The sequence below is a fragment of the Leptidea sinapis genome, chromosome 29 (assembly GCF_905404315.1).
Source record: "Leptidea sinapis chromosome 29, ilLepSina1.1, whole genome shotgun sequence".
Taxonomy (NCBI): domain Eukaryota; kingdom Metazoa; phylum Arthropoda; class Insecta; order Lepidoptera; family Pieridae; genus Leptidea; species Leptidea sinapis.
Genome location: NC_066293.1, coordinates 1,730,153 through 1,743,950, shown reverse-complemented (window position 1 = coordinate 1,743,950; position 13,798 = coordinate 1,730,153). Strand labels below are relative to the sequence as shown.

Here is a 13,798-nt window from a genome sequence, read left to right as displayed (position 1 = left end):
GGCCGGGGGCTCCGCGCATTGCGCTGGTCGAGGGCACTCTGGCATGCCGTGTTTCCCGAGGCACTTCACACACCTCGGGGTGTGTTCGCAATTTCGTGCCGAGTGCCCGTATAATTGGCATCTGTGACACTGACCGGGCCCCCCGCGGTTGCGAGGAGCTTCGGTACGGATGCCCTGAAGGGAAAAAACCGATTTGATGTTGAAAATTTCCTTTCCCTCTTGCGTGAGGTCGAGGACTACGAGAACCATGTTAAATGGTTGTTTATTGTTGGTTCCGCGCATACGGTGCACCTCGTGTGCAGGGTAGCCCTGCTCTTTGAGGTCCGACAGAATGTCGGCCTCGTCTATCTCTTTGGGGACGTTTCTAATAACGACCCTCAGGCGCTTCTCCTCAGGCAGGGCGTACGTGTGGAAACCCACACTCAGCTCTCTAAGAAGAGATGTCAGGGCGCGGTGGTCCGCTACCTCTCTGGTCTCTAGTTTAATTAGTGATTGGTACGCCCTCGCCTGGAAGGAGAGCGTCTTCAGGATCCTGTTTTTGATGGATAACCATCGGCCTCGGTTCCCTATAAAAATAGGAGGCGGGCGCTTGGTCGGAGGCGGTACGCGGGCTTTAGCGGGCGCGGGCGCGGACGCGGGAGCGGAGCCAGTCGTGGCCGCGGCTTTCTTCGCGGGTGTGCTATCCAGAGAAGGCGATTCACGACCGCGCTTCTTCTTGCGACTGACGGTGATGAAGCCGTCAGCATCCGACGCGACACTCTCCGCTCTCGACGGTAGAGCCTGAGGGGCTACCGTGCGGTCAGGACTGACCGCGGGGACCTTAGGGGTCGCCTGCGCGTCAAAGTACGCCTGAAGGACAGGCGGGCGGGCTGATCGGGTGATCACTTTCCTCGGTTTGACCGAGGCCACGGAACTTGCGTCGGACGCATTGCCTATCTCCATTTCGGATTCCCCGTCGGAACTCGAAACGTCAGATGACGATCTGTATTTTTTAGATTTGGATTTCGCTGTCTGGATATCTATCGTTTCCTTAATTAACGGAGCGATCTTCTCCGTAAATAGCTTATCTAGCAGGGTGCTTAGAAGGCCCTCGTCGGCAACCATTGGTGAAGCCATGGTTGTTATTAAAAGTTAAGCGGGTGACAACCCCCGCTGCCCGAGTCAGGCAGAGGGGGAATATAATGATAAAGTGGACAACTATAGTTTAGTTGTGCACTTGCACATTAATAAAATACTATTAATAATAATAAAGTATGCAAAATTAAAAGAAATTAATAATAATAATTAAGCCTAAGACTTAGCTTTGCTGGATGTAGACTGGCTGGGCCGGAACCCCGATGTACGCTGTGCAGGCCCCCACGGAGAAGACACACACGGCACGATCTGCAACACTCACAACACACACGATTAGCGTGCAGAATCGCGAAACACAGCACAGGTGCTAACTAACACGATCGTAAAACCGGGTTATTAACACTTATAATCACTAAGCTACGTTCCGCGAAGGAACGTAACAGGTGCGAGACTCAAAGAGTCCCGAACAATAGCGCGCGATAACAATAGCTAGCCCAGGTGGCCTGAGCAGATAGTGCGATAACGCAGGTAATAAAAATATTCGAAGGAGGACAGATAACGCGGCACGTGTGCTCGCGTCGCCTGCCTGAATCGAACTGTTCCGGACGCCTGCAGCAGTCTGAAATATCGGCTACGTCTGTGGCGGCCAAGGCTGGTTGGGTAAAAGATTTAAAACGTAAAATGCCCCAATCAAGAGGCTAAGTGCGTAAATAATCCAGTCAAACTAAATGACCACCAAGAGTTCCTACATTAACATAGTTACTTTTTTACTTGTATGTTGTTTATCTTGTATATGTACATACGTGTAAATTATAATCTAGATAGATTTCTAGTAGATCTAGATCTAGTTAGTAAAAGACCCGTTAATATAAACAATGTTTTTGAAATCTTGGCTTTTGTCTAAATATAGGCAGTCGAAGCTTATTATGGTGTAGTTTGAGGCATGTTCCATATTTTACGTACCATTTTTATACGACGTGATTTGTCTATATCACTATATCAAATGTTATTTTTCTTTTATTACTTTAAAAATTGTAGAGCGCCTCGTGAGCAATAAGTCTGGTACGCGGATCCGTTTTTAGGGTCAAATAACTCAAAAGGATTGAAACAGAACCCTTATAGTATGACTGGTGTCCTTTTTCAGTTTTTTTTTCGAGAGGAGTAAAATACATTTACGTATTGAAGACCCCGAAGCGGGGCCCTTATGTTGGGCTCGGGTGTAAACACCCCCTACCGACTAAAAACCTCCTCTGTGCTGATAGCCCTGAAGGCTTTTACAGCGAAGCCGGGCGGGGGCCTTGGAGGCCGAAAATGTCGCTCACAGGCGCGGGGCGTCTCGGAAGGAGACTCGAACCTCGGACCGCCTGCTCACTAGGCTGGATGGAGAGAAGATCACTAACGATCTAATATATCTGTTAGTCCAGTGTACTCTAGGTTTGAAGAGACTTAGCACTCCCCGGCGAGTGCGGTGATATATGTATGTAAATATGTGTGAGTGTATGTAAGTGTGTGACTATTTGTGTGTAGTGTTATCGTAGGTGTGTGATTTGTGATGTGAGTGTGAGTGGTGTTAAACGATAACAAGACGAGGACTATCTCGTCGGGCTTCTATCAAAGTGTGTGAATCGTATTATGTTAGATTGCGGCCGCTGGAAATCGTCAAAGTGACGAGTGGCAGCGGTTTGATGTGCATGGCCGCGCCTACGTCTACGAGGGCGGTGTGGTTGATTTGGTGTCGGTGTTGGTGTCGCGTTCGCGATCGTAATATGGTCGTCCGGGTCGACTAGTACGTGTCGAGGTCGCCTCTGTTTATTCAGACTGTGGTCTAGAGGAGTGTAAGCACATGCCTCCCTCACCAAGATATTAGAGTGCTCGGCCACCTTATCAACGTAGCGTCGCGATATCTCCTTGAAATGTTGAGCGATGGTCGGCAGCTCAAGATCGCGATGGAGATCTACGTTATGAACGAACCACGGCGCTCCAGTGGCCGTGCTCGTGAATATACTCTGAACCACTTGCAAATTCCGCAAGTGGCTCGGAGGCGCGTGGGCAAACACGATGCTTGCGTACGACATAATGGGACGTACGATGGTCTTGTACCATGTCACCTTGTGTCTGAGCGGTAGTTTGCTTCGCTTGCACACAAGTGGATACAGGTGGCTAAGGACAAACCGGGCTCTATTGCACACCGTGCTGATATGTTTTGCGAAGTTCGTGTTACTGTTGAACGTAACACCTAAATATTTATAATGTTGGGCCCACGCAATAGGAGTCCCATATAATTTAACAATAGGTATAGGGGGCCAAAGATTTTATTTTATTAGTATTACCAAAGAGTACCGCTGCACTCTTTGAGGGATTGACTTCAATCCCCCATTTTTTGAACCATTCTCCTAGTTCATTAACGGCGGCCTGAAGCACTCTTATATGAGTTGCGAGGCGCCCCCGAGTGGCACCATAATAAAAGCCGTGTCGTCCGCATATTGTGCCATTTGCACTTTCTGAGGCTTCGGGGGGTCACTCGTGAAGAGTGAGAAGAGAGTCGGGGACAGAACTGAGCCCTGAGGCACTCCCGACCTGATGGGGGATCCCTGGGTCGGGGCGTGGATAACGTGACTTCTACTCGATAGCGGAAGCTTCGATCAGTAAGGTAGGCTCGTATGATGCGCACGAGCCTGTCTGGCATACCCAGTTCATACAGCTTAAAGATTAAGCCGTTATGCCATACCTTGTCGAAAGCTTTCGCGACATCGAGAAATACGGCCGCTGTAACTGTACGGTATTGGATTCGTTTGAGAATATACTCAGTGAGTCCGTGGGCTTGCTGGGGACACGAGCGTGCAGTCCAGAAACCAAACTGGTCGGGTATCATGTTCTGCTCCGCGATATAATATTTCAGGCGCGCGAGAATCAGACGTTCGTATAGTTTACCTAAAGAGTTAATTGAACTAATGGGTCTATAACTACTGGGACAAGTTTTACGTTTACCAGGCTTGGGAATACCGATAACAATGGTTTCCTTCCATTGTTCGGGGAACGCGCAATGTAATAGCAGTATATTACAAACGATTACTAATAAATTAATGAGTGTGGGAGGCAGGATTTTAAGAACCATATTATTTATAGAGTCGGACCCCGGGGCCTTTTTGGAGTGAAGCTCTCTATTAATTCCTTCCACCTCTATACTAGAGGTGGGTTGTATTGGCTCGCCTGATGGGCTAAGAGAGATGTGACGTTCAACTTCACAGTTCACTTCATTAACATGGGCTGGGTCGGTAGCTGCGTTTGGGGTGCACTTACTCTCGGGACTGTCGGCAAGGCACTCCGCCTTGTCCTCGTCATCGAGGGCCGGCAGCAGTCTCGGTCTGTCCAAAGGAGGCATTACTGTAGGCGGTTCCTGTTTGAACGCGCGAGGCAGCTTCTAGAACGCCACGTGCGTTGGCTTCAGGTCACTAAGCAAGCGGTCCCAACGATTGCCGCGGAGTTCCGCAGTCCGTTCCTTTACCACTCGCTGTAGATAGCGGATCTGACACCTATTCTCGAGTGTTGGATACCTATCATATGCTCTAGTGGCTCTGCGCTTCTCAGTGAGCAGCTCTCTGACTTCTGGTGGCAGTATTAGCCGATACGGTTGCATTGTAGGCACCTGCCTGGTGCAGGCCTCCATCTTGTTGTGAATGTGGGATACACACCTTTTTCAGTGTGACCTTTATCTCGGGAACGCGTGGAGGTATCTAGTGGAAATTTAAACGATATACTCAAGTCAGTCTCGTGAAGCTGCGAAACTTAAAACTTCTTAGCTAACATAAAAAAAGATACGGCCGCTTATACCGCAAAAAACATATATTTCGACACTCTCAATAGAATCAAAATTTATAGTGTATTTTTCGATGACCGAGAATTACGAAAAATCTGAAAATTACATTTGTAATTAGGTATGGGTGGTAGATTTTGGCGTTCAATAAGTGATTTTAATCCCATTTTGAATAAAAATATTTGAATTTGAAAAAACAAAAAAAGGTCAGGGTCATTGTGCAAGGAACGGCGGTCCAAATTTTGAATCAAGTTTACCGTGTCTTGTGGGGTATTGTATAAAAGGCCTTCATTGGTATAAGTTTCACCAGATTTTACATTTTTTAATTTATGATGAAGTAAGAAAAAAACATGTACCCATTAATATGTACGGAACCCTAGGTGGTCGATTCCGACCCGCACATGTCCGAGAGTTGTCAGCCTTTTAAAAAGGCGGGCGCTTTTTATTGAAGGTGCCAAAGTCGTATCGTCCTGGAAACACCGCATAAGACCGCATCGATCAATCCACAACATGGTTGTACGTGAAAGAAAGTTCTTTGAAAATCGCACTGTGGAAAAGAAAGTGGTGTGTCCCGTGCCATGTGAATCTGGAATTCGGGGGCAGGACTCAGGTGAAACTTTAAAACTATTGTGTATTATTCTACGGAGTGTAGATACTACAATTAGTAACGGACAAAGCTTCAAGTAACGCTGACTTAGTGCGCTACAAATATAATCATAGGCTTAAAGAGGACAAAATATGTTCTAGTGCAGGGGTGGTCAAACGGTCGACCGCTTGCTTGTCGTCGAGTGCTTTTTGAGTCGATCTCGAAAATAAATCTGATATTCACGGATTTTGTTTTAGGTAACTAAAATCGGTAATTACGTACCATCTTATAAAAAGTATGCTCAAGACATGCAGTGTCATGCAGATTCAACATCCAAAGTCACTCTTTAGTTAAGTTAAGAACTTCAGACACAAGAAGGCATTTGTTTTGTAAGAACCAATAAAGTCGTAATTTTGAATAATTATGAGTTTTTTCATTGACATTTTACAGCAAACCTATACTTCCCTTGACTAAAAAAATGCAGAATATTGCGCGCAAAACTAATATCTATGTCATCGTGACACTCTACCTAGACGACAATCCTTCATCACACATACTTGAAGCCTCTCAGAGCCGATCGATCGTTGTCTAACAATTTAGAGGTAGATCGCCAGCAGTTCAAGCTTGAGCACCTCTGTTCTAGAGAGGCTTGCCCTCAGCCGCACTGATCAGACTAAACAGAGGTAAAACACGCACAATTATAAGTGCTATCATCGGCTATTGTCTGTTCAACAAACATGTATTTCACATAGTTGTAGCAGACAGCTCTTTATGCAGGGAATGAATGGAGGGAGAAGAAACGTCACAGCACTCGCTGCTGCTGGGGCTGAAATACGCGTACTTAGACTTTGCTCAGACTTTACTTATATAAGACTTTTGCATTGGGCTGTCTTATTTTAAGCTCAATATAATTTCATCTGTCTATTATTATATCTACAAAGATTATGCTAAGCTTACACTCAGCTAAGTTTTGGGTAATTAAGTCTGAGCTAGTCTGAGTCTAGGTACCAGTGGGAGGCTCCTTTGCACCGGATGCCGGCTAGACTATGGGTACCACAACGGCGCTTATTTCTGCCGTGAAGCAGTAATATGTAAGCATTACTGTGTTTCGGTCTGAAGGGCGCCGTAGCTAGTGAATTTTTCTGGGCAAATGAGACTTGACAACTTATGACTGAAGGTGACGAGCACAGTTGTAGACCCAATCAGAATGATTGGGTTTTTCAGTAATCCTGAGCGGCACTGCATTGTAATGGGCAGGGCGTATCAATTACCAACAGCTGAACTTCCTGTTCGACTTATCCCTTTTTTTGATAAAAAAAGGTACGCTCTGTAGATCTCAGCCTGAGAGTGCTGAAGCGTGGCTGAATAACAGGCTTAAATCTTAAAGTTTCTCGCCCCCATTCTTCTCAGGTCTGAGGCATGTATTTCGGATGGGAATCCCGAAATATGTAATATTATTGGGAACTTGACTTTGACTTTCTTACTGGTTTTGTGATATCTGATAATAGAGACAAAATAGTAAAACCTATTTTGACATAGTTAGAGAGCCGGACAAAATCTGTAATTTTAATATAATTTTTTTTAGAATTTGTACGTTTGTATTCTATGTGTACATTGAAATTTTTGACATTACGCCCGGTCCATAATTAAACGTCCTATAACTCAAAAAGTATGGACTATGAAAAAAAAAGATCTTTACAAAATGGATTATAATGCGTATAATTAATTCAATATCTTAAGAGTTATCGGCCGTCATTGGCCGCGGTAGAAAAAAGTTAAAGTCATTGTGTACAATAATGGTCTCCATAACTTTTGACCTAAACGAAAGCAAAATAAATGTTATGAAACTTGGCTTGCAGATCTTTTAAAAACATAACCATTTTCTTAGCATCCTAAAATTCATAACTACTATAATTTTTCATATTTGTTAGAAAATCTGTCATTTGAAAACGACACATGGCTTTTTCGTTAATTGGGCAAATATACTCCTTAAATATTTATAAATTACAAATTAATTACAAAAGAGTAATCAATTATACAGTATTTATATAGAAGTTTATAGTACGAAATGATTTAAAATGCAATTTAATTAATTAAGTAACATTATTATAAATAGTGGTCCCGGAAGTATCCCCTGGGGAAGCAAGAGCGATGTACGTAGCATTCGATTAGAAAGCATTCAAAATAACATTGTAACTGTCATAATTGTACATAAGACGCGAACCAGCTATAAGATTGCGTGAATTCCGACTTGTAATGGTTTCTAGAAAATAATCGATTGATCTACTCTGTCAAAACATATGGAAAAATCTATATAAGTTGCGTGACTGTGAAGTGTCAACATAAGCATAGGATTTGACAGAAATATAATATAATATAAAATACTGGACATAACTGCTAACCAGATCAACTGATGTAGCTGCTATGTTGTTGTTGTTCTGATGTGTGTTAGAGATAATACGATAATGAGAATCGGAATACCCCAGGGCCTATTTTGGACCCATTAATTTATTTATGTACCATTTACGTTTTATTATTGTGAAAATATATAGACACGGGTAATCTTTAACCTGTAACGCAAAGCAGCCACTTTGGTTACTACTACACTTTTTGAATTTGCATTCAACCGATGTAATACAACAAATAAATATCACACTTAACTTCAGATAACAATTACTAATTATGATGTAACTAAGTAATAAATTGTGACATAAGTATTGTAAAATGTGAGTTAATTTTGTAATATAACTAAATATAATTACCTACATTAAATTTGACTTAGGTTTCGTAAATTTTCTTCCATGGATCGAAATTTTACCTAAGTACTCCTTATTTATAATATAAACATCACTTTGATACCAACATTATATTATATAGCTAATTCGAATGGAAAACGGTAATATAAAAGAAAAAATTAAAAAAGCTTGAAATTTAATAATATTACATTACAAGTATAAAACTTATTCCATAAAGTAACGGTCCTCCTCTACCACATACCTAACTAGTCTATTGTATTCTGTAGTATAGTTTACGAAAGTTTAATTCATATCATACAGTACTATTGATAAAACAAATAAACAATAAAGTAATGGCAGTTAATAAAGAAGCCAGCTCAAATGATAGAAGCAATGCAGTTTTAATTCAGTTTTTGTAAATAACATCAATTAAAATCGACGCAATGAATTAGTTTAGGCGCAACGAAGCCCTACAAGAGGGGCGCTCAAGGAATACGGCGACATAGCGGACTGCGGTTTCATGCCTCTCATGTTTTTGTACGACCAGAGAGCGGGACAGCGAAGGGTAACTTGTACAACCGACTTGACGTGACGTCACAGCGGGGAGAGGGTGTCAGACGTCTGTACTCAGTGTACGGCCGGCCGCCGATCAGAGCGGTAGGGTGCACAATGAGTGCTCGGTGAAACAAAACAATCGAAATGCTGTTTGAAAATCCCAACGCGAAATTGTATCCGGCTTTCAACATCCCACCGCCTGTAAGGCTCAGGTGAGAGCCAGTGTATTAAGTGTTGTGTCAGTGCTTATATTTCAGTGAAGCAAGTATTGGAAGCGGACATTGTGCCGCTAGAGCGACTCGCTCCAAACGTCAATAACGCTTTATTTTTTCTCTCATTCCTCCATTAATAAATCAGTTTTGAGTGAGATGTGTCAATGTAGACGCAAAATTATGTACCACCTACTGAATCTAAAACTTAAAACGTCTAGCTCCAGCGTTTCTTAGTCTGTTTACCGGTTTTAAGAGTCGGCCGCCGCCCCTGTACCAAGCAACAGATAGCTTAGGATACAATCTTACCTGTATGAAATGGCTTTCCGAGTCACGACAAAAGTGCTTGCCCGGCATTGTTTAGCGTGGGATACGTGAACCATGAGGATTTGAAACATGTTCAAGTTTTACTCACAAAATATCGCTGTTTTATGCAGTGTAAATTAATTTGATTTGTAAATTCAATCGTACTATTATTATTAGTATTTACTTTCAAACATCTTCATAGTTGAAAAATGTTTGTACAATTAAACCGTTTATGTTGAGTTCAACTTCAATTATACGTTATTAAAGAACAAATAGGAAACGAAAGGATATTGCGTTTTATATAAACAGTAAGCGTCTACCGCGCAGTGAAATTTTTTTAATGTATGCGTACTGCGACTAACTGTGGTACGTATTCATTTGTCATAATATGAACATAATATGTTAGGACCCATTTGGAGCTGTGATATATTTACAACCACATTTTTTTATTGAAATACTGTGATAAATAAAAGTATAAGATAAGTATATAAAATAATAAATAAAAAAAAAATGGAAAATATTACGCCTTCGCCGGTGCCAGTGCATTTTAGCAAATTTCGGTGTTCTGAGTTCTGCGTTTTAGCAAAGTTTTGTGTTTTGAGTATTACCTATCGCTGGCAAACCTTTAAGAAATCAACATATACTAGTTTTTGAGATATGACAGTATCGATGATTATTTCATCCAAATATGGATTTGGCTTAAGCTTTTGATAGCTCTTGGTGCTAATTTAAAGAAAAACTTTGTTTATTTTAACTATGCATTTTTAGACTAGCAGTTTCGTGATGGTCGCTTCTTTGCAACATATGACTGTTGTCAGAGCTGGGTAAATTTTTTTTCAAAAATAATCATTTTATTTCTTAATTCGCCAACTAAGGGCTGGCTATAGTCTACAGACCATTTCGTATCTCAAAAATAGCCATGTCACGACGTTATTGGCTTAGTTAAAAACCAGCTTTTTTATGTATATGTACAAATTGCATTGAAATCCAGGTCAAAAGATGTTAGAGTGAGTTTTGGCATCACTTTGAGATTACAAATGACAGATGTTATAACTCAGATTCTAGATTAACATCCAGTGAAATTTATTTATGGCTGAAGATGTAAGATACAAAATGAGAGCGTGCGTTATTTAATAGAGACGAATCTAAGTCAATGAAAACTAATCAGTTCAAGATGTTTCAATGATGGACTAGTACTTCTGCTTTGAATGAATACAAATTATATTTGTAACCAAAATTTATGAACGGGATCAGTCCGAGTGCTCTTATCAACTAAGCCAACGGTTCGAGTGACATGATTCGTAAATCTTGGTGTGTCTTGTTCAACTGTCAGGTTGTGGCTTCATCTACATGATCTACTTCACAGTTGTTAATCTGTTCAATCCCACTAATTCCATATTAGGAAATTGACTTGAGATGTCGTTCTTTCAAATCTAACTATTTGATACTTATTAAGTAATTTATCTTAAAAATAACAAATTGTTTTGAATTAAGAAAGATTCTACAGTAGGACCTCGCATTAGTATTTGCGATTATTTTTTATCCCTAGATTTGGCATTATACAATTATGTATAGAAGAATTACAGGAAGCTAAAGCGGATAAATTGTAAATGCATTACAACATGTATTACACATAAATTATTGAATTATTGTTTACATAATATTTAACAATATTAAACATTAGTCAGAATATTTGGTAAATGGCTGATGAAAAAAAGTTGTAGCCTAAATGATTAATGTTGCCATTTTTTCTCTCCTATTGATGAATATAAAACCTCATTAGTTTTATCTAAACGTTTTTATTGAATAGTGGTTGAAGTACTTACAATGCTATAACTGAAAAGGATTCTCTATTTCATAGTCTGCGTCGCCCACTGGAACAAACCTAACATTTAGCAACAATAAATCTGCCGATTTTGGTCAGTCACACGGTGTTTCTGTCTCCCAGCTTTATTAACCGTGAACTGACAAACACAAGCGGCCTTATAAATAAAGTTGGCATAAAGTTATACCCGATCATAAACCGAGAATATGCAAAATATTGACTATCGTTGACAATACAATGATAATTCTGAATCCGTTTATTCTCAAGTATCACATTATACCAAGTTTATTTACAGTAAAGGCGTTCAATGTTTTATCTCTTAAAATAATTAATTAAAGGTGTCTTTCTGTCAGAACGCCATAACTTCATAATTGTTCACAATTAATATTAATATCTGCCACAATCGACGAAAATTTTGGCTCTGAAATGGCTCTGTCGATAAAAATTACTAGCAGTCCAATCTGTTGACAGAGTAATCAACCAGTTCGTTGTTTTATTGTAGGATTACGGAGACCGTACACCATCTATTATCGTAGTGCTAGATTCTTTCAATAACCGTTAATTGCGTGGGAAATATTCAAAAGGATCATCTAGTTCTTTCTTATTGTTTTAAATAAAGCTATCTTTTCTGCATCATTTTGTTATGTTATCAACACAGAATGAAGATCTAACTGCTACGAAGAAGACTTTCGGTTCTTCTGAGATTCTATATCTGTGGGTAAAATATCTTTCTTTAAAAACATTTTCGACTTCTGAATGTTTTCGTTTTGTAAGTAAATATTCGCTTGCAGCGGTTTAGAATTTACCAAATTTTGAGTTGGAGAGATGAAATATATAATTACTGCGATATATTCGGAAGGCATATTTTCTAAGAGAAGAGTGAGCAAGTTACTCCAAGATTAAGGTATAGATTGAATACAATTTCTAAGCGGCATCGAAACTGCGCTCGTCACTTTGATACATAAGATGTTAAGTTTCATTTTCCCAGTAATATCACCAGCTACGGCCCCCTTCAAAACGAAACACAACAATGTTAACATACTGCAGTCTAGCGGAACTCTCTAAGAAAAAAGCCATTGTATGAAACCTGCAGTAATTGATAGATTGACAGATGACGGCTATAATCTTGTAAAAAACGGAGATAGAGGATTTCAGCAACTATTCGCTTTCAAACTTAGCCGGATTATACTTCGTCGCCATATATTGTAATTACTATTTCAAACTTATGTCAAATCACTGCACGTTTCATACTAAACTAAATTTCAATATTTACTTAGACAGTCCCGCCGCTTATTACGTGGTAGTAACATCCTCTAAAGCATTCTGCTTTACGGCACGTTCCACTCATTTTGTAATGCTGTGCTGCAGAAGTCCCTCAATATCAAAGTCAAATAAACTTATTCAATTAGGATTAAATTAAGCGCTTTAGAATCGTCATTAAAATATTCAGGTAATTTGAGTTTATCGCGAACAGATTAACAGACAGATGCGGCGGAGGACTTCGTTTTATAATATGTAGTGATAGAAATTTCTATGCGCTACACATAAACTAGCTACTATATTCGTATCATGCCGATAATATCCGAAGCACGCCGAGTGGAACTGAAGGGATAAAACGACGTCGATTAGTATCAACCAACCCCACCACATGCCGTGCTAAAGAACTTCCTTCCAAAAACTCTTTGGCTTATAAAACATTTGTGTAAATATAAAATTTTCAGTATTGTATTTAAATATCCATTTGGGAATGAGATTGCGGTTGGCTGCTCGAACAGAGATGAACGATAATTAATCATTTCAATAGTTTAAAAGTACCGAGCGTTATATATATATTATCAGATTCCAAACTATTCTCAGAAATATGCCGGTAGTTGGTGTATCGCGTTCAGTAAGCTCCGTAAAATCTTCTCGTCTCAAATACCATAGTGTCAGAAGATGAAGGTTTTTAACCAGTGTGTGTTGACAGTGATGACTAACTATGGGCCTGATGAGAAAGCTCATGGTAGCTCAGAGGGCAATGGACAGGGCTATGCTCGGACTTTCCCTGTGAAATAGATCGAATCAGATATGAGGACATCCGTAGGGGAACCAAAATCACTGAGATAGCCCGATGGTTGCGAAACTGAAGTGGCAGTGGGGCACATAGTTCGTCGGACAGATGGCCGTTGGGGCAGCAAAGTCCTCGAATGGCGACCGAAAGACGTAGTGTTGGATGGACACAAGATCCCCCACAAGAAGGACCGTCGATCTGGTCTAGATTGCCAGAATACGTTGGATGAAGGCAGCGCAGGACCGATCGTCGTAGAGATCTGTGGAGGAGGTCTTTGTCCAGGAGTGGACGTCTTCGGGTTGATATGATAGTGTATTTCAAAGAGAATATGAAATAGTCGCAAGACCCGGTTTGAAAGTTTTTGTTGCATGATGGCAGACTTAAAGAATCACAGAAAAGGGTTTCAAAAATGTATTAAAATGATTCAAAAAACCGATCCAGCACTGATAAAAACATAAAGGTTTATAAGATATTCCATAAAATAACAACGTCCATAAAACAAGTCTCTACGCCTTATGGTTCCAGAGATATTGTGATGAGTATTGGGTGTAAATCTCTTCTTATGTTAATATATAGATATTCCTGCAAATGTATTTAACTGTGTTTACATTTTTACTAACAAGATAAATCCTCGCATGTACTAT

At 40.4% G+C, this 13,798-nt stretch overlaps 1 protein-coding gene across 1 annotated transcript in view; it reads left to right on the top strand.

Moving 5' to 3' along the window:
- The first annotated feature begins 8,845 nt into the window (after window positions 1-8,845).
- Window positions 8,846-13,798, top strand: part of LOC126973262 (RNA-binding protein Musashi homolog 2-like) — a 113,217-nt gene continuing 108,264 nt past the window's right edge. Inside the window, exon 1 of the mRNA XM_050820473.1 lies at window positions 8,846-8,976. Within this exon, the coding sequence (XP_050676430.1) occupies window positions 8,909-8,976 (68 nt within the window). The 5' untranslated portion in view covers window positions 8,846-8,908. The remainder of the gene's footprint in view (window positions 8,977-13,798) is intronic.